The 24,171-nt window shown below is 43.1% G+C and overlaps 1 protein-coding gene across 1 annotated transcript in view; it reads left to right on the top strand.

The window, feature by feature from the left end:
* DDX59 (DEAD-box helicase 59) overlaps nucleotides 1–24,171 on the top strand; it is a 205,875-nt gene that overhangs the window by 165,917 nt on the left and 15,787 nt on the right. The window contains exons 2-4 of the mRNA XM_049770633.1: nucleotides 18,373–18,484; nucleotides 21,085–21,893; nucleotides 22,831–22,998. Of these exons, the coding sequence (XP_049626590.1) occupies nucleotides 21,099–21,893; nucleotides 22,831–22,998 (963 nt within the window). The 5' untranslated portion in view covers nucleotides 18,373–18,484; nucleotides 21,085–21,098. The remainder of the gene's footprint in view (nucleotides 1–18,372; nucleotides 18,485–21,084; nucleotides 21,894–22,830; nucleotides 22,999–24,171) is intronic.

Raw genomic sequence — 24,171 nt, 5'->3', positions numbered from 1 at the left:
TGAGATTTTTGTTTGTTTTGGGGCCACACCAATGGTGCTTAGGTTATTCCTGCTCTAGGCTCAGAAATCAGTCCTCCTTGGAGACTATATGGCATGCCATGGATCAAATCTGGGTCAGCTGTATGCAAGACAAACAAACTCTACCACTGTGCTCCAGCCCCCAAAAGTGTTTTAAAGTAGTCACCAATGGTGGCTCCAGAGAGATAGGACAGGGATCAGGCCTATTTCTTACATGTTGTTGACCCAGTTCAATCTCTTGCAATACATAATCCCTAGAGCATTTCTGAGCATACTTTCAGAAGCCCTGAGCACCACCAGGGCAGGAGAGGAACCTGGGTTATCCCTAGCACAGTAGTGTCCAAGCAGAACCTCAGTCTGGCCTAGTTAGCCAAAACGAAAGAAAGAAAAAGAAAGAAAGAAAGAAAGAAAGAAAGAAAGAAAGGAAGGAAGGAAGGAAGGAAGGAAGGAAGGAAGGAAGGAAGGAAGGAAGGAAGGAAGGAAGGAAGGAAGGAAGGAAGGAAGGAAGGAAGGAAGGAAGGAAGGAAGGAAGGAAGAAAGAAAGAAAGAAAGAAAGAAAGAAAGAAAGAATGAAAGAAAAAAAGATAGAAGAAAGAAAGAGAGCGAAAAAGAAAGAAAGAGAGAAAGAGAGAGAAAAAGAAAGAAAGAAAGAGAAAAAGAAACAAAGAAAGAAAGAAAGAAAGAAAGAAAGAAAGAAAGAAAGAAAGAAAGAAAGAAAGAAAGAAAGAAAGAAAGAAAGAAAGAAAGAAGAAAGAAAACGACTGATGAGCTAAGGTGAAAACAAGGAGTCAGTATTTGAGCTTTGCAGGCCTGATGCCCATGTTCAGTTCACAGCACCACGTGGTTCCCTGGTCCCCACTGAGAACCCACACAGAGCACTGAGCTGGGAATAGCCCCTGAGCACTGCCAAATGTAGTCTCCAAACCCAGTGAAATAAAATAACTGTTGATGGCCAGGGATATAGCTCAGAGGGCCGAAGTGCCTTGGCCTTGCCTGTGGAGGCTGAGTTCCGGCCTGAGCATTCAATAATTTGTTGCAAGTGGACTGGAGTGCCAGAAAAGTTAAAGCAGGGGTGGTGAACACGCAGCTCTCGGACAAAATGAATGCGGCTCTTTGCCTCTTATCATGATTTTGTATACTGTGGCTCTTTGCCAATTTAGGATTTTGTTCTGCTGCTTCTGAGGAGAGATCTCCGAGCGCATCATCCCATCTCCCATCCCTCGGAAACAACTGCATGGCCAGCGAGTGGGGGGGGAGGGTGGGGACCCGTGTGTCACATGTTGGGTCACATCTTGCCGTCAGCACACTCTCACCAGCACTGCAGGATTTTTACCCTCACTCGAAATGGCAAAATGCAGTATGTGTTTAATAGATTATTGTTAAAATTAGATGCTTTTGTGTGAGTGCTTGTCTGTTTTGGCAGGTCACTGCGTGGTGTGGCTCTCTGACTTTCACAGGTTCAAGTTTTGGCTCTTTGTGTCGAACTTGTTCGCCACCCCTGAGTTAAAGGCTTGTTTGTTCTGGATGACAGTGAATTTATGGGGGTGAATGAATGCGGCAGGTGTGACAAAGGTGTGATGCTATTGGTTCAAATCCAGACTCTGACAGTCATCTGTAGTATATGATTTAACAGCGAAGATACATTACAGTCATCCATTGTCTGACCTCTGGCATGTTCATTAAATTTTTCCCACAGTTTCTTGCTGTGTTTTTTTTTTTTAATATTTATTTATTTATTTATTTAGGTTTTGGGGCCACACCCAACAGCACTCAGGGGTCACTCCTGGCTCTGTGCTCAGAAATCGTTCCTGGGGCCGGAGAGATAGCATGGAGGTAAGGTGTTTGCCTTTCATGCAGGAGATCATTGGTTCGAATCCCGGCGTCCCACATGGTCCCCCGTGCCTGCCAGGAGCAATTTCTGAGCCTGGAGCCAGGAATAACCCCTGAGCACTGCCGGGTGTGACCCAAAAACCACAAAAAAAAAAAAAAAAAAAAAAAAAAAAAAGAAATCGTTCCTGGCAAGCTCAGGGGACCATGTGGGATTTAGGGAATTGAACCTTGTCCGTCCCAGGTTGGCTACGTGCAAGGCAAACGCCCTACCTCTGTGCTATGACTCTGTCCTCCCCATAGAGTTTCTTTTTTTTTTTTTTTTTTTTTTTTTTTTTTTGGTTTTTGGGTCACACCTGGCAGTGCTCAGGGGTTATTCCTGGCTCCAGGCTCAGAAATTGCTCCTGGCAGGCACAGGGGACCATATGGGGCGCCGGGATTCGAACCGATGACCTCCTGCATGAAAGGCAAACGCCTTACCTCCATGCTATCTCTCCGGCCCCCCCCATAGAGTTTCTTTATTTGTAAAATGAGCTTAGCATTTTTACCTGCAATTATGTCTTGCAACATGACAGTCATAGTTTGGGGACAGGGAATGGGGCCCCAAACCCAGTTTCTTCCTCTGCAGAGGTCCTAAAACTGAGTCTTCCTTTCAAAGCTGCTGAGGGTCGTGGAGAGAGGTCTCCTGCAATTAAATCATCAAATTTAAGTTGTTCAGGCCTGGAGAGATAGCACAGCGGTGTTTGCCTTGCAAGCAGCCGATCCAGGACCTAAGGTGGTTGGTTCGAATCCCCATGTCCCATATGGTCCCCCGAGCCTGCCAGGAGCTATTTCTGAGCAGACAGCCAGGAGTAACCCCTGAGCACTGCCGGGTGTGGCCCAAAAACAAACAAACAAACAAACAAAAAAATTTAAGTTGTTCACTCTTCCCCTCCCCCACATTTTAAATATCAGAAACAGAGACACGTCTTATAATGAATCAATAGGATAATGTTCTTGGTTTATATAAAATAACAGTGCGATTTACATTGGTGGGTATTTAGAGTCTAAAAACTAAAATATGAAGAGCATCTATATTCTATTCCAAATGAATCTACCAGGTATTCTGGTAAGTGAATAAAGATATAGAGAAGTACTTATCATTTACTTCATTTATGTAACAGATTTATATATGTGTATACTTATGTTTTCATAAGTGGGAGGCTAGACAAAAAATTATTTTCTAAAGGTAAATTAGGGGCTTGTGTGTGGAAGGGAAAGGAAGAAGGCAGGGCAAGGGTTTGTAAAAGATTAACCATTTCAGAATATGCTTTTTCCAGATTTGATTGCAAACCATGTCTGTGTCTCAAATCATTATCAAATATTAAATGAAGCATTTCAAATACAATTCCTAAAAAGCAAAAGCATAATCTATAAAAGGAGCCCATCTGTATGTGACTGGTTGGTTTATCCACATCGACAGGATTTATTTCACAGTTTTAAAATACTTAGGAACTTTCTATCTTGTTGTCTTGCTTGTTAGGGTGTGTGTTATTTCTCTTCTTTGCTCTTTGAACTTCTCTCTCTTCCTCCTTCTCCCCCCCCACACCTCCATCTCCTCTCCTCTTGTATTTTATTTTATCATTATTTGGGGGAGGTTCTGGGCAGCTATTGTCACTAAAGGGTTACTCCTGGCTCTGTGTTCAGAAATCACTTCTGGCAGGCTCAGGGAACTATACGAGATGCTAGGATCTAAATCAGGTCAGCAAAATGCAAGGCAATTGCCCTACCTGCTGTGCTATTGCTCCAGCCCCATCTTTTCTATTTTATAAATAAATGTTTGGTTCTATTATACATTATAATATATTTTTATTTATATTAAATACTATATAATTATATATTATAACATAAAACATATTGTATAATTATATCTAATATGTTATAATACATAAATTATAAATTATTATGAATATGTAATAATATATGCAATTATATCTGATATGCTATAATAATATGATATATTATAAATAAAACTATTTTGTTTCACCTTAAAAACCAAGTTAACAAATAAAACAAAATATAATCATTAGGACAAAGAAGTTCAGGGAAGAGCCCTTGGAAGGCCTGGGTGCCATTGCTGGTACCATGAATATTTAAATTTGCCATAAGATCTGAAATGTAATAAAAAAAAGACATGTAATTCAACAATCATATGATTGCTGTGTGCAGTCACATGATCAGCAATCATGTAATTGTGTGACCTTGGGCAAGTTGCTTAACTATCCTTGTTTCTTCATTAGTATTAATGGGGATAAAAAAAAAAAAGAGCTTATAACAGGATTGCACTGAGAATGAAACGTGGTAATGTTTGTGAAATCTTTGCATATAAGCCTCGGAGAGAGGTTAAATAAATGAATTTTAAAAATTAGTTTAAAAATACTTTAATTAAATTTAATTATGAGCTAGGAAAATTACCAGTGACGCTCTGTGAGCTAAGGAGCTAACTGTCACCCAGAAGCTTTCAACAGTAGGATGCTACAGGATTCTGTGTATTTTTTGTGCAATGTTAGGGACTGAGCCCTGACCTTCATACATACCAGGCAGTCATTAGGCTGCTAAGCTCTGTCTCAATCCAGTAATCGGGTATTTACCAATAATTTTTATATTGTTATTCTGATAATACCCTATATGCATAACAATGACTAATTTTATTTTTGAAATTGAGGTTTAGAGTATGAGGAAAAATGCTTCAAATATAAAAAAGTTAAAGGTAAATTAAAATCTTAAATTTAAATTTGAGTTGAATAAATTTATAAAGTCAATTTTCCCACTTAAAAAAAGAGTGGTGGGGCAGAGCGGTGGTGCAAGTGGTAAAATGTTTGCACATGACTAACCTAGGACGGACCGATTTCAATCCCCTGGCATCCCAAATGGTCCCCCAAGCTAGAAACGATTTCTGAGCACATAGCCAGGAGTAACTCCTGAGAGTCACCGGGTGTAGCCCCTCTCACAAGAAAAAACCCAGGGCAGGAGACCTGGGTGTAATCCCCAATACCACATGGTACTTTATTCGACCAAAGTACAGCCCACTGGCCATGTATCACCACATATAGCCTCCCAGACCACCTGAGCACCACTTGGGAGGACTCAAAAAAAAAAAAAACTTGAAAAGGAAATAAGAGTTTCTAAGCACTGCTTATTACAAAAGCAAAGAAACAGTAGTCAATTTCATGGAAATTTGCACATCTAAATTGTCACCCTGAAGTGCCACTGCCCCTTTAAGGCAGCTGGGAAACCAGGAACCTAGGCTTCTGGTAGAAGTGACCATCTCAATCTGGGATAAAAATGTATGCAAAATGAGTAATGTCTATATTATTTTTCAAAAAGGCTGAATCAGTTTGCATTCCCACCAGCAGTGAATGAAAGTTCCTTTCTCCCCACATCCACACCAGCACTGGTTGTTCTTGTTTTTTGTGATGTGTGCTAGTTTTTGTGGTATGAGATGATATGAACATTTCTTAAAAAGCTATGATCCAGCAATACCATTCCTAGTAATATACCCCAAGAACACAAAAAACACAATACAAAAATGCCCTCTGCCTCCTATGTTCATCTCAGCAGTACTTACAATAGCCAGAATCTGGAAACAACCCAGGTTCCCTAGAACAGATGAATGGGTAAAGAAACTGTGGTACAATGGAACACAATACAACTGGTAGGAAAAAATGAAGTCATAAAATTTGCTTATACATGGATGGGTATGGAGATTATTATGCTGAGTGAAATGAGCCAGAGGGAAAGGAATAGACATAGAATAATCTCACTCATTTGTGGGATATAAGAAAAACGAGATAGTATGGTAATAATACCCAGAAATAATAGAAATAAAGGTCAGGAGGTCCAGCCTAGGGTAGAGAGCTTGCTACAAAGTGTGGTGACTAGAGCTAGAGTAGAGAAGGGTATATCTACTAATACAATGATAGTTGGAACTGATGGCTTTGGACAAGAACTTGATACTGAAAGGGAAAAAAATGACATGCAAGGCACCCCTCCATTAACGATAGTGCAAATCACAATGTCTAAAAGAGGGGGGAGGGAGAGAGAGAAGCAAACTGCCTGCCCTAGAGCAAGGTGGGCTGGGGGTGGAAGGGAAATGGGAGATATCTGTGGTTGGAGGAGTGCACTGGTGAAGGGTATGTACATTCTATGACTGAAACCAAGCAATAAACAATTTTGTAACCATGGTGCTCAAATAAAGCAATAAAAAAAAATGTAGGCAAATGAACATGAACTCTCCTGCCAGAAAGCAAGAAAATAATAGACTGAAGTAATTTAGAGACAGTCTGAAAAAGTTTGTGTTATCAAAGAAGAGACCAATTCAGCTGTAGGAAGTAAATTTTGTGAAATGGATTAAAATACATCAGGCATATTTGGGACATGGGTGATGGAAATGTTACACTGGTGATGGGAGGGGGTGTCATCTTATACGACTGAAACCCAACCACAATCATGTTTGTAACCAAGGTGTTTAAATAAAAAATATTATTAACAAAAATAAAAAATAATAAATACATCAGGCAATGGGGAGGAGCAGAGCCATAGTACAATGAATAGGGCAAGGCACTTGCCTTGCACACAACTCACCTGAGCACCTGAGATTACCAGGAGCCCACAAGGAGTGATCTCTAAATCTATAGGGATTGAACCCTGAGCCCACCAAAAGTGACCCCTAAGTCTATCAAGAGATATCCCCTTAATGCACTAGGAATGCTCCCTGAGCCAGTCAGGAGTCCTGTGGACCCTGAGCAACAATGGTTGTGGCCCCCAAACAAAACAACACATCAGGTCAGTTAGTCCTCAGTTCAGAAAAGACATTTTATGGATACAGAGAAGCACCAAGGCTGCATAGCTGTCCTTAGGCATCTCCTGATTTGCCATTCTAGAAAATTTCTAGGCAAGCCTTAGAAACTCCATGGAAGTATCTATGGGAGGGAGGTTGAATAGGAGGAATCATATAGATCATATCATATAGATAGTAAACCCTGTGATGCATTCAAGTAGGAATAAATTACTAATCATAAAATACTTATCTTGCTATTCTAAGTATAAAATTATCTCCATAAAAGCTTTGGCTGTCTGTGATGTTTTGTGGTGTTGGTATAAGTCAGCCTAGATTCCATGTCTAGTCAGAAGGTTTATTAACTGCACTTCTCACTGTTCGATTATCCTGCCCACCTCTCAACCTGAACTATTGCCTCAGCTTCTTGCCTCACTCTGCACCCTTGCAAAGTGAGGGGCTGTCTTTTCCCCTTCTTATAGCACCTCCTACAATCTCCTCCACATTGTAGGATGACTGAGAAACGAACTTCAGTTGCCAGAGTACTGAAATTTGAAGTCATTCGTGACTGCAGCAGAATTTATCTTTGGTAGGATACATGAGTTCTGTGAGTTCCCGGTGTGCCAGATTCACACTTTCACCTTTTCTTTCCTTTTCTCTTTCCTCTTTTATGCTCTTGATTCCATTCACGTTCAGGCTTCATTTTACATGTCCTTTCCTCTAGAAAGCTGTCTCTGATGCCCCATGTCTAGCTTAGGACTCCTTCCAATATATCCCTAGGTATGTGACTGTTATTGTCTTCTTTCCTTTGCTGTGAGTTTGGGTGGTACAAAGACACACTCAATATTTAGAAATTTTGTTTTGGTGGGGCCAGAGTGATGGCAAAGTGGTAGGGCATTTGCCTTGCACGCGGCTGACCTAGGACAGACCGCGGTTCGATTCCTGGTGTCCCATATGGTCCCCCAAGTCAGGAGTGATTTCTGAGCACATAGCCAGGAGTAGCCCCTGAGCATCACCAGGTGTGGCCCAAAATCCAAAAAAAATTTTTTTGTTTTGGTGAAAGTGGTAGTTTGAACCACACCCTTTGGTGTTTAGGGTTTAATCCTGACTCTGTGCTTGGCAGTGATCAGGTATTGAACTGGGGTCAGTAACATGCCTTATCCCCTGTACTACCTCTCTGTCCCCCTTCCCCTTTTAAAATATTTTAATATTATGCCTTCCTGCTTCTCAGAAAAGGTAACATAAGCAGAAGGTAGGTTCAAGTTCTAATCTGATCAATTGTCATGGACAAGAGATAAAATTCAATTGGCATCAAAGCGTGCTTTCTGCCTTTTTAGTGTAAATGTACAAGTTTTCCAAGTCTCTCATAGTAAGAGAGTAAAGAGTCATTCTAAACAAATAGGGGTGAAACTGAAGTTTTCTGAGATGAAAGTTGATAGGCACTATTATCTCTATACATGTCTCAACACATGAGAATAATATACAGGTCAGTTCACATTACAGCAGCATTTCCCGTTCTCAGACATAGCTCAAGTCAAACTCTTAGATGATTATATAGGATGTGTGCATTCCACAACTCTTGTCTAGCTGAGTCACCCTGGAGATTTTCCTGTCCCTCCCTGCCATAATGCTTAATAGGAATGTATTAGTAATGCCATCTTTGATTTCAACATGAGCTGCTACAGGTCATGCTTCCCATGCTCCAACAATAAAAAGCCCACCATCAAGAAATGTGAAGACTTGTTGGGGGAAGAAAACAGTGATATCAATTTAGTCATCAGATGGAAGAAGGTGTCTGAATTTGAATTTGAATTTTTTACATAGAGCATGAAGTGAGCAAACTCACATATGGAACCTGAATAGCCCTGCACTTTACCCATCAACCTGGCAATATAAAGAACTTGACATTGAAGATTATGCTCTATCCAAAAGACCTAACTTACCTGTGAGTTAAACTCTATCCACTGAGACTGAAGCACAGGTACATGTAAAGACTGATTTCTTCGACAGGAGCTAAAAGAGACAAATAAATAGAGCTTCTAGGAGAAGACTGATGAATGTCAAGTAAGGTTATAAAACACATTTTAGTTGAGCCATTTCTGAGCTTCCTTAAGATTGAGAAGGGATGGGAACACACACACACACACACACACACACACACACACACACATACACATACACACAGTGTATAGAGGTAAGGAGTGTATGTGTAGCAGTGGCTAGAATCACTGAGAAAGCTGAAGGGAGGTGAAGTTAGATGTAATAAAGATCTTGAACACAGTATAGTCTACAGTATAGTCTAGTTAGGCACTGATAGGCACCACTAATTGTGTGACCTTGGGCAAGTTGCTTGTTTCTTCATTAGTATTAATGGGGATTTTAAAAAATGACATTATAATAAGACTGCACTGATAATGAAACATAATAATGTTTGTGAAATCTTTGCTTATACGCCTCAGAGTTAGTTTAATTAAATGGTAATTATGAGCCAGAAGCAATCCCCAGTGATGTTCTGAGGTAAGGAGCGAACTGTAATTGGGAGCATTCAACAGTAAGATGCTGCAAAGTACCTAATCCAGGCTGAGAATAGGAAAGAGCAGTAGTTGGGACTGGACTCTTCTAATTGCATTCAAATATAAGATTCTATCAGAGATTGGTGCTGAAATTATTCACAAATATTGATTTCAAAATCCAATGCCTGCAAAAAAAAAAAAAACACATTGCTGAGACTATAGACCATAATGGGCAAATTTACCATTATAATGGGAGATTTGATCTATATTACTATTATTGGGTGAAAACTAAGAGGCAAATATGAATTTGAATCAATAAACTTGAAGTATTTGATATATATATTCTTCTCTGACTTAGAACATTGATAAAAAATGATTATGTACCAGTTCAGAACAGCAAGTTCAAGAAACTTTGAAGAGTTAATATCATATTGATTCTCTGGGCACAATGTAATAAATATATTATAATTATATATAAATAAAATACATAGTATAAATAATGGTTTAAAGAGAAAATGCATACAAAGTAGTAATTTCAGGAAAATGAATAGCTTTAAAATGTTTAGAATAGGGGCTGAAGCGGTGGCTCAAGTGGTAAGGCATCTGCCTTGCCTGTGCTAGCCTAAGAAGAACCACAGTTTGATCCCCCAGTATCCCATATGGTCCCTCAAGCAAGAAGCGATTTCTGAGCGCACAGCCAGGAGTAACCCCTGAGTGTTTAGAATAGACTGTTTGATCCCTGGCAGGAGTTTTCCCTGAACTCAGGGCCAGAAATAGTCCCTGAGCATTATCAGGTGAGTAACCCAAACCCCTTAATTTTTTTTTTTTCACTTAAGGATCACTCTTGGTGGAGCTCAGGTGGTCATCTGAGTGCTGAACCCAGGTTGGCCACATGCGAAACAAGCACCCTCCTCACTATCCTATATCTCTACTCCCATGGTTTAATTATTTAAATATGAAAGGTAAAACTTGATTTATTTACTGTTATTATTTTTTTGGTTTGGGAGCCACACTTGGCAGTGCAGAGGGATATTCCCAGCTATGCTCAGGAGTCACTCTTGGCAGTGCTTAGGAGACCAGATGGTGATGGATATTAAAACTAAGAAAAGATGGGCCCAGAGAGATAGCACAGCGGTGTTTGCCTTGCAAGCAGCCAATCCAGGACCTAAGGTGGTTGGTTCAAATCCCGGTGTCCCATATGGTCCCCCGTGCCTGCCAGGAGCTATTTCTGAGCAGACAGCCAGGAGTGACCCCTGAGCACCGCCGGGTGTGGCCCAAAAACCAAAACAAAACAAAACAAAAAAAACTAAGAAAAGGTAGAAAGTTTTTTTTTCTGGCTCTGTGCTCAGAAATTGCTCCTGGCTTAGGGGATATGGGACAATGGGGGGGGGGGTCAAACCATGGTCCGTTCTAGGTCAGCCAGGTGCAAGGCAAATGCTCTACCACTGTGCCACTGCTCCAGCCCCAAGAAAGGTAAAAGTTCTAAAATCCGGGTCTGGAGAGATAGCACAGAGGCGTTTGCCTTGCAAGCAACCGATCCAGGACCAAAGGTGGTTGGTTCGAATCCCGGTGTCCCATATGGTCCCCTGTGCCTGCCAGGAGCGATTTCTGAGCAGACAGCCAGGAGTAACCCCTGAGCAACACAGGGTGTGGCCCAAAAGCCAAAAAAAAAAAAAAAAAAAAAAAAAGTTCTAAAATCCCACTCACTCATTCATACACACATACATGTTAGGAAATGTCTTCTTGTCTAGGTGGACACAGATTTCTTTCTTTATACAGACTTGTTAGAGGAGACTTGGGTTCATTGTGGATAGAACAGGAGAGACAGAAATGTTTTGAATTTTTCCTGTACCCCTGACCCCACCTACCCATGAAAACATCCCACCCAGAGTGAGATATTCACTACAAATCATGAATATAGAGCAAAATCTCGCTGCCATCCAAAGTCCATGATTTACGTAGGATTTACTCTGGCATGGTTCCCTTTATGGATTTGGAAAGAAAGGGTAGGGCCAGACAGATAGGGTGAAGGAGTGAATGTTTACGTGCATGAGTTCAGGCTTCAAATCTCAGCACCTGACCTTGAGAGCACCAGGGTCTGACTCCTGAGCACAGAGTTGGGAGTAGCTCCTGAACATCACCGGGTGTGGCCCAATATAAAATGTATAATGACATGTATCCATCATATATCAAACAAAATAGTTTCACTGTCCTACATCTGTGCTCCACCCGTTTCTCCCAGCTTCCTTTCACTCAATTCTTGGCAGGGCAAAATTTTGTTTTGTTTTATTTTGGATCCACACCCAGCTGAGCTCAGGAGTTTCTTGTTTCTCTGCATTTAGGTTTCACTCCTGGTGGGCTTGGGGAACCATAGAGAAGCCTAAGATCGAACCAAGTCAGACTACTTGCAAGGCAAACTTTTTCTTTTCTATTTTTATTGTCATTAAAGTGAATTACAATTATTTCACAAAAATATTTAAGGCACATAGTGACAGTGAATGAGGGGCATTCCCACCACTAGTGTTGTCTTCGCTCCACCCCCTTTCCCAGCATGTATCCTATATCTCCCTCCTTTACCTCCCATAATGCTAGTGTAACTGTCTCCACTTGTACAGCTAATTGTAAATTGGGTATCAATTCTGTTGTTGTTGACTATAGGTTTGGTGTTTAAGACTGATCATTTTTTATTCCCACTAAATATTCACTCGATTTCTGGTCTTGGTACCATCCATTTCCCCCCTCAAATTGTGAGGCGGAACAAGGTGATTCCAGTAATGTGATTCTGTTGGAGACATAAGGAAAGATAAAGGAGAAGAAAAGAAGAATAAAAACAAACACAAAAGCAAATGGAGAAAAAGAAAAAAAAGGAACTAGGGGGAGTCTGTCTAGGTGTTATAAATTTCCCTTTAGAAGGAGAAAGGGAAAAAAGGGGGGTAACAAATAAAAGCAAAACAAAAGAAAAAAAAAACCCAAACCAGAAACAAAAACAATAGGGCAGTAATAACAAAAGTACAGAAAGAACAAAAACAACAACAACAAAAATACAACCAAAATAAAACCAAAACAGAATAAAACGAAACAACAAACCCCCTCCCCCCAAAAAAAGTCAGAGAAAAAAAAACCCAACTACTACTTAAAAAGGTTTGGGTTTAAAAAAATAAAAAGGTTTGGATTTCTTTTCTTTTCTTCTTCTCCTTCTTGTTTTCCATCTCTTCCTCCTCTTCCTCCTCCTCCTTCTCATTCTTCTTCATCTTCTCATTCCTCCTCCTCCTTTTTCTTCTACTTCTACTTTTTTTTTTTTGCAAAGGCACAGTAAATATTGGGGAAATTAGAATGGGAATTCCCTTGGCCTCAGTGATACAGGGTTTCTCCACCCTTAAAACATACTGCCGGGGCCGGGCGGTGGCGCTAAAGGTAAGGTGCCTGCCTTGCCTGCGTTAGCCTTGAACGGACCGCGGTTCGATCCCCCGGTGTCCCATATGGTCCCCCAAGCCAGGAGCAACTTCTGAGCACATAGCCAGGAGTAGCCCCTGAGCATTACTGGGTGTGGCCCAAAAATCCAAAAAAAAAAAAAAAAAACATACTGCCATGGGAACAAGTACAGACTCCATACCTGGTCATTTTCACACCCCAAGTTCTTTTTATGGTGCCAGAGAACTTTCCAGTCAGTTGTGGATAATGACATCATGCCTCTGTAGCTAGAGATCTTGTTTTTTGTGTAGGTCATAGGGCAAAGGCTAGGAGAGAGCTTTTTTTTTTTTTTTTTTTTAACGGTTCTAGAAATTCTGTTCCATCCTTCTTGTTGTAATCAGTCTTCCATAATCAGTGGTCTTGGTTTTTGCTCAGATCCTAGAACAGTGCCTAGAATAGAGTCTTTCAGTGTGTTTCCAGAAGTTCTGCTCACTGACAAGGCAAACATTTTATCCACTGTACTATCTCTCCAGCCCCAGGACAAAACTTTTAAGACACCAAGGTTACTAACCACAAAACAATAGACTGACCAATTTAATCATGCTTCAGAAGATAGTGTAGAAATAAAGTGAGGGGATGAGCCATAGAACAGTAGGTACAATGCTTGCCTTGAAAGTGGACCAACCAGGATTTGAGACCTGACACCCCAATAGTCCTCTGAGCACAGATCCAGGATTAAGTATTGAGCACAGTTGAATGTTGCAGAAAGAAAGAAAGAAAGAAAGAAAGAAAGAAAGAAAGAAAGAAAGAAAGAGAGAGAGAGAGAGAGAGAGGGAGGGAGGGAGGGAGGGAGGGAGGGAGGGAGGGAGGGAGGGAGGGGGAGGGAGGGAGGGAAGGAAGGAAGAAGAAAGAAAGAAAGAAAGAAAGAAAGAAAGAAAGAAAGAAAGAAAGAAAGAAAGAAAGAAAGAAAGAAAGAAAGAAAGAAAGAAAGAAAGAAAGAAAGAAAGAAAAGAAGAAACAAAGAAAGAAAGGAGGGAGGGAGGAAAGAAGGAAGGAAGGAAGGAAGGAAGGAAGGAAGAAAAGAAGGAAGGAAGGAAGGAAGGAAGGAAGGAAGGAAGAAAGAAAGAAAGAAAGAAGAAAGAAAGGAAAGAAAGAAGAAACAAAGAAAGAAAGGAGGGAGGGAGGAAAGAAGGAAGGAAGGAAGGAAGAAAAGAAAGAAGGAAGAAAGAAAGAAAGAAAGAAAGAAAGAAAGAAAGAAAGAAAGAAAGAAAGAAAGAAAGAAAGAAGAAAGAAAGAAAAAGAAAGAGAAAGAAGAAAGAAAGAAAGAAAGAAAGAAAGAGAAAGAAAGAAGAAGAAAGAAAGAAAGAAAGAAAAGAAAGAAAGAAAGAAAGAAAGAAAGAAAGAAAGAAAGAAAGAAAGGAGGGAGGGAGGGAGGGAGGGAGGGAGGGAGGAAAGAAAGGAGGGAGGGAGGAAAGAAGGAAGGAAGAAAGAAAGAAAGAAAGAAAGAAAGAAAGAAAGAAAGAAAGAAAGAAAGAAAGAAAGAAAGAAGAAAGAAAGGAAAGAAAGAAGAAACAAAGAAAGAAAGAAGGGAGGGAGGGAGGGAGGAAAGAAGGAAGGAAGGAAGAAAGAAGAAAGAAAGGAAAGAAAGAAAGAAGAAACAAAGAAAGAAAGAAAGAAAGAAAGAAGGGAGGAAGGAAGGAAGGAAGGAAGGAAGGAAGGAAGGAAGGAAGGAAGGAAGGAAGGAAGGAAGGAAGGAAGGAAGGAAGAAGGGGCCCGGAGAGATAGCACAATTCCCAGCATCCCATATGGTCCCCCAAGCCAGGAGTGATTTCTGAGTGCAGAGCCAGGAGTAATCCCTAAGCACCGCTGGGTGTGGCCTCAAAACAAAAGGAAGGAAGGAAGGAAAGAAGGAAGGAAGGGAGGGAGGAAGGGAAGGAGGGAGAAAAGATCTTGGACTGAATCCTAGACTGGGGATAAAGTGCTCTATACACACCAATTAACAGTCGGTGAGTACTTTAATTTGAACTTTTTTCTGTGAGTACATAAGAATTTTTGTCTTTAGAGATCAAGGTTGCAAATTCCTCTCAAATGATTCATTAAAAATAAAATAACAGGGGCCCAGAGAGATGGCACAGCGGTGTTTGCCTTGCAAGCAGCTGATCCAGGACCAAAGGTGGTTGGTTCGAATCCCAGTGTCCCATATGGTCCCCTGTGCCTGCCAGAAGCTATTTCTGAGCAGACAGTCAGGAGTAACCCCTGAGCACCATCAGGTGTGACCCAAAAACTAAAAAAAGTAAAATAAAAAAATATAAAATAAAATAACAGGCCAGAGTGGTGGTGCAAGTAGTAGGGCATTTGCCTTGCATGTGCTAACCTGGGACAGGCTGAGGTTCGATCCTACAGCATCCCATATAGTCCCCCAAGCCAGGAGCAATTTCTGAGCACATAACCAGGAGTAACCCCTGAGCATCACCCCGTGTGGCACAAAAACCAAAAAAAAGTGGGAGGGGGGGACTGAAAAGGCTTAAGGTGCTTGCTTTGCAATCCACGGCCCAGTTCAGATCCTGAGCACCACATATGGTCTCCTGAGTACAGAATCAGGAATAGCCCCTCATCACAAGGCAAAGCACATGCTTTGCATACAGGATCCTGGGTTTGGTCCCTGGTACCTCATGGTGCTTGCCAGGATAAATCCCAGGCTAGAGCAATGGGGCAGGAGTAACCTCTGAGTACTGTTTTATTTGCCCCCCCCCCAATTAGAAATAAAAAGAAAACATTTTGAAAAGAAAAAAGAAAGAAAAATAGCATTATCTGTCAACAGTTCTACATATCTGATGACAGTTTTACAGACTAGCTTCTAGTTCCTTGAATTTCAAACTCCGCTTTTGTCTTCCAGGCACATGCATACAGAGCTGGTTGCTGTAGGATACTTTCTCTCTGCCAGGACATGTCCCTGCACTTTCCTATTCTGGGATGAAATACAAGAAATAGCCCAACATTAGCAGATGGTAAACCTCATAAGTACATTCCACTGAGCTCCAACATATGTGTCCCTGGCTCAACCCACATTGTCACCATCCCAAGACCCCCTGCAGTTCTCCATCACTACCCAACTTGAGAAATGTAATGGGGAGCTAGGGTTTAAGAAGGGAGTGCACCCAATGCATGTGGCTTAAATGCCTTTCTGTTGCAGATTTCACAACAATATGTAATCAAATGAATACTCAGTCAAGATACTGAAAGCTGTAAAAAAGTGTTTCAATAGGAGAGAAACTGGGAAATTGGTGAAACAAAATGAAAAGGGTAGGTGTTAGAACTTTGTATGACTGAAACTCAATTATCAACAACTTTTTTAACTCTGTATTTCACGGTTATTTAATAGGACTTTTTTTTTTTTTAAATAAGTGTTTCCTGGGGCCATAGCAGTGGCGCAGGTGGTAGGGTATATGCCTTGCACTCTCTAACCTAGGATGGACCAAGGTTCAATCCCGTTGTCCCCCAAGCCAAGAGCGATTTTGTTTTTGTTTTTGGGCCACACCCAGCATTGCTCAGGGGTTACTCCTGGCTGTCTGCTCAAAAATTGCTCCTGGCAGGCATGGGGGACCATATGGGACACCGGGATTCGAACCAACCACCTTTGGTCCTGAAACGCCACTGTGCTATCTCTCTGGGCCCAGGAGCGATTTCTGAGCATATAGCCAGGAGTAACCGGTGTGGCCCAAAAATCAAATAAAAAACAAAAACAAAAAAACCTTTAAAAAAATATGTGTTTCCAGAGTGACAGCCTGGGAGCTCAAATTTCATTACCATCGTGGTCAATTTGCCTCCCATAAAAAAAAAAAAAAAGGTTCAGATAATGTGTGTCACAGGAAAGTGTTCACAAAGTGGAAAATACACAAACTTCTTTATAGACACACAATATCAAAACCATGAAAAGTTGAACACTTTGGTTACAATTTGGATAAATTGAGAAACAAGCAATAAATGACAAAAGCAAATTCCAAAAGGAATGCAGTGTGTGCATGTCTGTGTATGCACATTGTGCATGTGTGCACCTTATTCAGTTGCAGAGTACTCGCTTTGTATATATAAGACCCTGGTTTGGGTCCCTTGGACCAAACTCAGATGGGAAATAAAGAAAACTATGTATTTTTTTTTTTTTAACAATGTATTCAGGCCAGAGAGGTAGAATAGGGGTTAAAGCACTTGCCTTGCATGCTGCCAAAACGATGGAGCCTAGCACCGCATATGGTCCTTCATGTACTGATGGGAATGATCCCCAAGAACAGAGCCAGGAGTAAATCTGAACACATAAAGTAGTCCAAACACGGCTCCCAATAGAGGAATGGTGGATAGGGCCAGGGAGATAGCTCAAAGTACCCCGTGCGTGATTGACATGCATGTGTCCAAGGTCTAATCTCCCAGGCCCCCTTGAACATGATTGTGAGTGATCCCTGTCCCACAAAAAAGATTCAACTATGATTGACTATTAAAAACGTTAATGAAAGAAAAAAATTCACAGGGATGTGGCTCAATAACGCACAAACCTTGCAAGCAAGAGAGTTAGGTTTGATATCTGGCAACATGTTTACATATTAGGATAGTAGTAATGAGGGAAGGGGCTAGGGTAGATATCTAACTGATTACGTGAATATCATCGCAGTCCTAATTTTTGTTTTATTAGAACTTTCTTAGAATGTTACATATTTGCTCAAGATGCCCAACATATTATATTCTCTTGTATGCATAAAATATTAATTTTTTTTGTCCTTGACCCCTACTGTCTCTCCACTCCCACTGCCCCCACTTCCTCAACTAGGAGCTGCTTGGAGCTCCACAAGTCCTGCAAAGCCCAGAAACGGTAAAACAAGCAACTAAGACTAGAAACTTGGACGCTTTCCTCTTTGTGTGGTTGGAAAAGTTAACCATAATATCAAACATGCTTACACTGCTTCATTTTTTTTTTTTTTGGTTTTTTGGACCACACCCGTTTGACGCTCAGGGGTTACTCCTGGCTATGCGCTCAGAAATCGCTCCTGGCTTGGGGGACCATATGGGACACCGGGGGGCTAGCGCTTGCAAGGCAGACACCTTACCTCTAGCGCCACCTTCCCGGCTCCACACACTGCTTAATTTTAAGAGCTTTCAGGCCCAATGACAGCGCTGTCCTTGGCCCTTTACTCATTCTTTCCACCGTTTTTATTTTTAGTTTTAGGGCCACACCCAGTGACGCTCAGGGGTTACTCCTGGTTTTGCGCTCTGAAATCGCTCCTGGCTTGGGGGACCATATAGGACGCAGGGGGATCGAACCGCGGACCGTCCTAGGCTAGCGCACGCAAGGCAGACGACTTACCGCTTGCGCCACCGCTCCGAACCCCCCCCCCACCTTTTAAGTACACCCAGCCCGCGCACGCGCTACTTCCGGGTGCTACCCTGAGGGGCGGGGCCTTAGCGCCTTAGAACGACGCTACGGTGAGAGGGGCGGGACAACAGGGCGCTCGGCACTTTGCCTCCCGCCAGAGATTCGCGGTGACCCCGCCCACTCCCGGCGCAGCACCGCCTGTTACCCCGCCCCTTCCCGGCAGTGCGTCGCTAATGACCACGCCCCTCTCCCTAGCCACGCCCCTCCCGCTTGTGCACGGCCTGTTGTCCGCCCCAGCAAAACATCATCGTGACCACGCCCCGCCCTTAGCCACGCCCTCCCTCCATTGACCCCCGCCTTTCTACTGCTCAGTTCGCGCGCCGGGGGCCCCGCCCAACTGCCGGGCCAGTGGATTCGGCGCTCAGCACCACTCAGTCTGTGGAGCCAGGGGCACTGCAGGAAGCTCACCCCAGCGCCCGGAGGCTCCGATTCCGGGCCCCACTGTGGGTTCGGGCGCGGCCCTCTGATCTTGTGTGGGTAAGCGTGCAATGGACCCGAGGCGCTAGGCCGCAGCAGTGCCCGGGTCGGCCTCCTGACCCAGGCCTCTTTCCGGATTCGACGCCCCGCCCTCCCGTTTCCTAGCAACGCCGTGATGACGTCGACGCGCCGCGGGGGGCTGGGAGCGCGAGGGTCGGCGGGGGCGGGGGTGGGAGTGGGAGTGGGAGGCGGCCCCGCCCACCTTCCCTGCCTGACTTGCTCTGCCCTGCCTAGGCCGATCGGTTCGGTTTCGCTTTTGCCTTTTGTGGACTTGGAATTTTTGCGCACTTGCCACTACAGCGGCGCCCCTTCCGCGCCCCCAGAGGGCCCGTGACCTTCCCACGTTCGGGCCTTCTATACGTTGGAATTTTTATGGAAAAACGGAATCTGGCAGCTTATCCTGTTTTTTTTTTTTGGGGGGGGGGATGGGTATTCTAGACTTTCCAGATTAGCTTCAGAATTCTATTTTTCACTCCCTGCCATTTTGTAAGAACCTACTTTTGGTATAAATAATTATGGTTTTGTGTTAAGAGGAAGCGTATGAGCTTGGAAAAATACTGTAACACTAGGTAGTTGGAGTTTCCAAGTGTGAGAAATGAATCTTTAGTTCATACATGAGATCCCTAAGTATGTCTAGATGTGTGGGGTATGGGGAATGACCTACTTTATTTTATTTTTGGGTTTTTGGGCCATACCCAGCTGTGCTGAGAGTTTACACTTGGTACTGAGCCCAGGGATCACTCCTGGCAGGCTCCACAAATCTGGCAACACCATATGGGGTGCTGGGGATGAACGCTGGTTGGTTCTGCCTTACCTACTGTACTATTTCAGGCCTGGAACTAGCTTACTTTAGAAACTTGGGACAGGAAGGTGAACCCAGGAAGCATTAAGTGCTATGCTTGGAACATAGCAATGGCTTTGTTACTTACAAATGCAAACAGCATTTTCCTTTATGTGGATTTGACCATAGAAATTTCACTTATTTTTCTTAAAACCCATAGATGAGTGAGACTATTCTGTGTCTATCTCTCTCCCTCTGACTTATTTCACTCAGCATAATAGAGTCATGTACATCCATGTATAGGAAAATTTCATGTCTTCATCTCTCCTGATGGCTGCATAATACTCCATTGTGTATATGTACCAATTTCTTTAGCCATTCATCTGTTGAAGGGTATCTTGGTTGTTTTCAGAGTCTGGCTATTGCAAACAGCACTGCAATGAATATAGGTGTGAAGAAGGCATTTTTGTATTGTGTTTAAAAAAAAAAAGACATTATTGTGATAATGCCCAGAGACAATAGATATGAGGACCGGAAGGACCAGCTAAGGATATGAAGCTCACCACAAAGAGTGGTGAGTGCAGTTAGAGAAATAACTAATCTAATGACTAATGACAATATTAATAAGTAAGAGAAGCAGAATGCCTGTCTCAAATATAGGCAGGGGTGGGGGAGGAGAGGGATGAGGGGCATTGGTGGTGAGTATGTTGTACTGGTGAAGGGGGGTGTTCTGGTTTTTTGTTTTTGTTTTTTTTTTTTGTGGTTTTTGGGTCACACCCGGCAGTGCTCCTGGCAGGCACGGGGGACCATATGGGGCGCCGGGACTCGAACCAATGACCTCCTGCATGAAAGGCAAACGCCTTACCTCCATGCTATCTCTCCGGCCCCGAGGTGGGGGGTGTTCTGTTAATGACTGGAACCCAATTATAATCATGCTTGTAATCATGGTGCTTAAATCAAGATTATTATTTAAAAAATAAAAAAATTCAAGTGCCAGAGTGATAGAACAGTGGTAGGGCATTTGCCCTGCACGCGGCCCATCCAGGACAGACCTTGGTTTGATCCCCAGCATCCCATATGGTCCCCTGAGCCAGGAGCGATTTCTTAGCACATAGGGGTGTGGCCCAAAAAGCAAAAAAAAAAAAAAAAAAAAAAAGGAAGGAAGGAAAGAAGGAAAGAAAGCGGGGCCGGAGAGATAGCATGGAGGTAAGGTGTTTGCCTTTCATGCAGGAGGTCATCAGTTCGAATCCCGGCGTCCCATATGGTCCCCCCGTGCCTGCCAGGAGCAATTTCTGAGCCTGGAGCCAGGAATAACCCCTGAGCACTGCTGGGTGTGATCCAAAAACCAAAAAAAAAAAAAAAAAAAAAAAAGAAGGAAAGAAAGAAAGAAAGAAGAAATTTTACTTAGAAGCTAGGTCCCGTATATTGTGAAAGTATAATAGGATCTGCCCCAGGATTTTTGTGTTTTTGTTTTTTGGGGCCACACCCTGTGATGCTCAGGGGTTACTACTAGCTATGCGCTCAGAAATCACTTCTGGCTTGAGTGACCATATGGGATTCCGGGGGATTGTACCGTTGTTCATCCTAGGCTACCGCAGGCAAGGCAGACACCTTTCGATTGCACACCTCAGGAGGAGAGGAGAGGAGGGAAGGGGAGGGGAGGGGGAAAGGGAAAAGGAGAGGGCAAGGGAGAGAGTTTAGGATGTCTTCTCTGTTGCTTTGAGGCAAAAGCCAGCAACAGGAGGCATAGACCAGGGTACTTGATTTATATGCATTCTTCGCTGAGGCTAAAGTATATTTCATTTTGTAACTTCTTCAGTGGAATATTGAAGAATGTTTGTTCCAAGATCCCTGAAAATCAAAAGGAATGCTAATGATGACAGCAACATATGTACATCTAAGAAAAATAAACCCGAGGCAGATGGTTTGCTTGAGAGTCCAGGATGCAACGATGCTGGTGACCCTTTACTTACAGAAAAAACTGCTGCCCATGATAGGCCGAGCCCTGTGCCATGTCCAGTGGGCAAGTTGGCTGAGGCATGTGGGGTAGATGCTGTGCAGGGCACCCAGGACAGTCAGCTTACTGAGGAGCCTGTGAAGTCCTTTTCGAAAACCCAGCGCTGGGCTGAGCCCGGGGAGCCCGTCTGTGTGGTCTGCGGCCGTTATGGAGAATATATCTGTGACCAGACCAACGAAGATGTGTGCAGCTTGGAGTGTAAAGCGAAACATCTGCTCCAAGTGAAAGAGAAGCAAGACCAATCAAAACTCACTGGTCCCCAGGAAGCTGTGTCAGAGTCAGCAGCCTCACGTGAAGCATTTTATGTGTACAAAGAGCATCCCTTTATTTCCAGCCTGCAGGAGGACCAGATTGAAAATCTGAAACAGCAGCTGGGAATCACAGTGCAGGGCCAGGACATCTGCAGGCCCATCATTGACTTTGAACACTGCAGCTTCCCAGAGGCCTTGAATCACAACTTGAAGGAATCAGGCTATGAAGTGCCGACCCCCATCCAAATGCAGATGATTCCTGTGGGGCTGCTGGGACGGGACCTTCTGGCCAGTGCTGATACCGGCTCAGGAAAGACAGCTGCTTTTCTGCTTCCTGTTATCACTTGTTCTTTATTTGAAGTAAGTGGGAGTTCACATGTATTCTCAGAGAGAAGTGGCATAGTTATCTTGTTTCATCCTGAGCCATGTTAAAACTGCAATGTAGGGGCCATAGTGATCGTATAGTGGATAGGGCACTTGCCTTAAATTTAACTGCCCTGGCTTCATCCCCAGTATTCCATTTGATGGTCCTCTGAACCCTGCCCAGGAATGATCCCTGAACACAGAGCCAGGAGTAAGTACTGAGCATCATCTATTGTGGCCTCCAAAAATAAAATAACTAAAAAACAACAACAAAATTAGAACCTTACTATTATTACAATTAGTATTATTGTTTTGGTTTGGGAACCACACCTGGCTATTCTCAGGGCTTACTCCTAGAAGGACTTTGAGGAACATATGTTGTGCGGGGGTCAAACCTAGTAGGCCTGTGCAGTACAAGTTCCTTACTCTCTGTACTATTTCTCGGGCCCCAAACATGGTTCGATCCCAGCATCACTTATAGAGTCTCCTGAACAGATGCAGAAGTAAGCCCAAAATACCACAGGATGTGGCTGAAAAAAAAAGAAAAGCATGATAGTGAAACATTAAGGAAAAAAAAGAGGGGCTAGAGTGATGGTACAGTGGGGAGGGCATTTGCTTTGCATGCAGCTGATCCCTGGCATTTCATGTGGATCCCCAGCACTGACAGAAGTGATTCCTGAGTGCAGAGCCAGGCACTGCTAGGTGTGATCCAAAAACAAACAAATAAAAGAAAGGAAAAAAATGGATTGCTTAAGGTGATTTTGAGAAAGATTGTACAGGAAGCTCCAGGCCAGAGAACTGATGTTGGGCTGGGTAGAGGAGCAGAAAGGGGACACGTTTCAGGGAAAGGAGCCTGGAGTCACTCATTGACTGAACCCCCTTCAGCAGTAACCATCTTTATGCTGTCTTACACTTATTTTTTATCTTTTTGCAGAGCAGGACTCCTTGTGCACTCATTCTTACACCGACGAGAGAGTTAGCCATTCAGATCGAGAAACAAGCCAAAGCGTTGATGCGTGGCCTCCCGAACATGAAAACTGTGCTACTGGTAGGGGGCTTGCCCTTACCCCCACAGCTCTATCGCCTGCGGCAACATGTAAAGGTAAACACTACCCTTCCCCCTCAGCACTGCTCTCCATGTTATAGTGAGATGTTGAGGATTTTTGTTTTCCTCAAGTCACTGTTGAATAAGCCTTTAAGTTCTTGCCAAGTCAGCTCGATTCTTTTGAAGTTTGTTTTCTGTAGGAAGGAAAGGGACACAACTTAGTGAGTGTTTCATGTGTGCCAGACACTGTTAGTTATTCTAATATGCATTATCACATTGTCTATCACATTTGCTTGATGTAGAGGTGGGTGCGCCAAGCTTGTATTTCATGACTTCGAAAGATGGGATTTAGCTAGTTACTAGCTTAAAAGCAGTATCAGGGCCGGAGCAGTAGCACAGCGGTAGGGCATTTGCCTTGCACGCATCTGACCCAGAATGGACATAAATTTGATCCCTGCCATCCCATATGGTTCCCCTAGACAGGAGCGATTTCTGAGCATAAAGCCAGGAGTAACTCCTGCTGGGTGTGGCCCAAAAACCAAAAAAAAAAAAAAAAAAAAAAAGGCAATATCAAACCCCATATCAAACATGCTATAAGCTGCAAGTGTGCCCCCCCAAAAAAAACAAACAAAAAAGCATGCTATAACAATGGAATCAAGAAATTAGCAGAATTTTTTGTACAGAATGATTGTACAGTGGGTAGGGTGATTGCCTTGGCTGCAACAACCTGGTTGCGACCCCTGATATCCCATATGATTCCCTAGGCATTTCCAGGAGTAATCCTAAGCACCCCCCCCCACACACACACACACAAAGAAATTAGGAGGCTGGAGCGATGGTGCAAGCCATGGGGTGTTTGCCTTATGCTTGTTAACCTGGAATGGACCATGGTTCAATTTCCCGGCGTCCCATTTGGTCCCCAAGCCAGGAGCAATTTCTGCCCTGAGCATCACCAGGTGTGGCCCAAAAAGCAAAAAAGAAAAAAAAAGAAAAAAAATTAGCATTGATACTTGTAATACATCAGGAACAGACATTCTGGGGCCTGAGCAGTAGTATAGTCCATAAGATCTTGCACTTCACCAACTGGGTTTAATTTCTCGCACCTCATATGGTTCCTGATCACTGGAGTCATTCCTGATTACAGAACTGGGAGTAATCCCTGAGTACTGAGGACTGTGGCCCTGTGCTCCCCTACCCTAACCCCATCCCTCTCAATAAAAACATTCTTTA

Source organism: Suncus etruscus, chromosome 3 (assembly GCF_024139225.1).
Source record: "Suncus etruscus isolate mSunEtr1 chromosome 3, mSunEtr1.pri.cur, whole genome shotgun sequence".
Taxonomy (NCBI): domain Eukaryota; kingdom Metazoa; phylum Chordata; class Mammalia; order Eulipotyphla; family Soricidae; genus Suncus; species Suncus etruscus.
The sequence above is the reverse complement of the archived record's forward strand: the minus strand, read 5'-3'. Positions and strand labels throughout refer to the sequence as shown.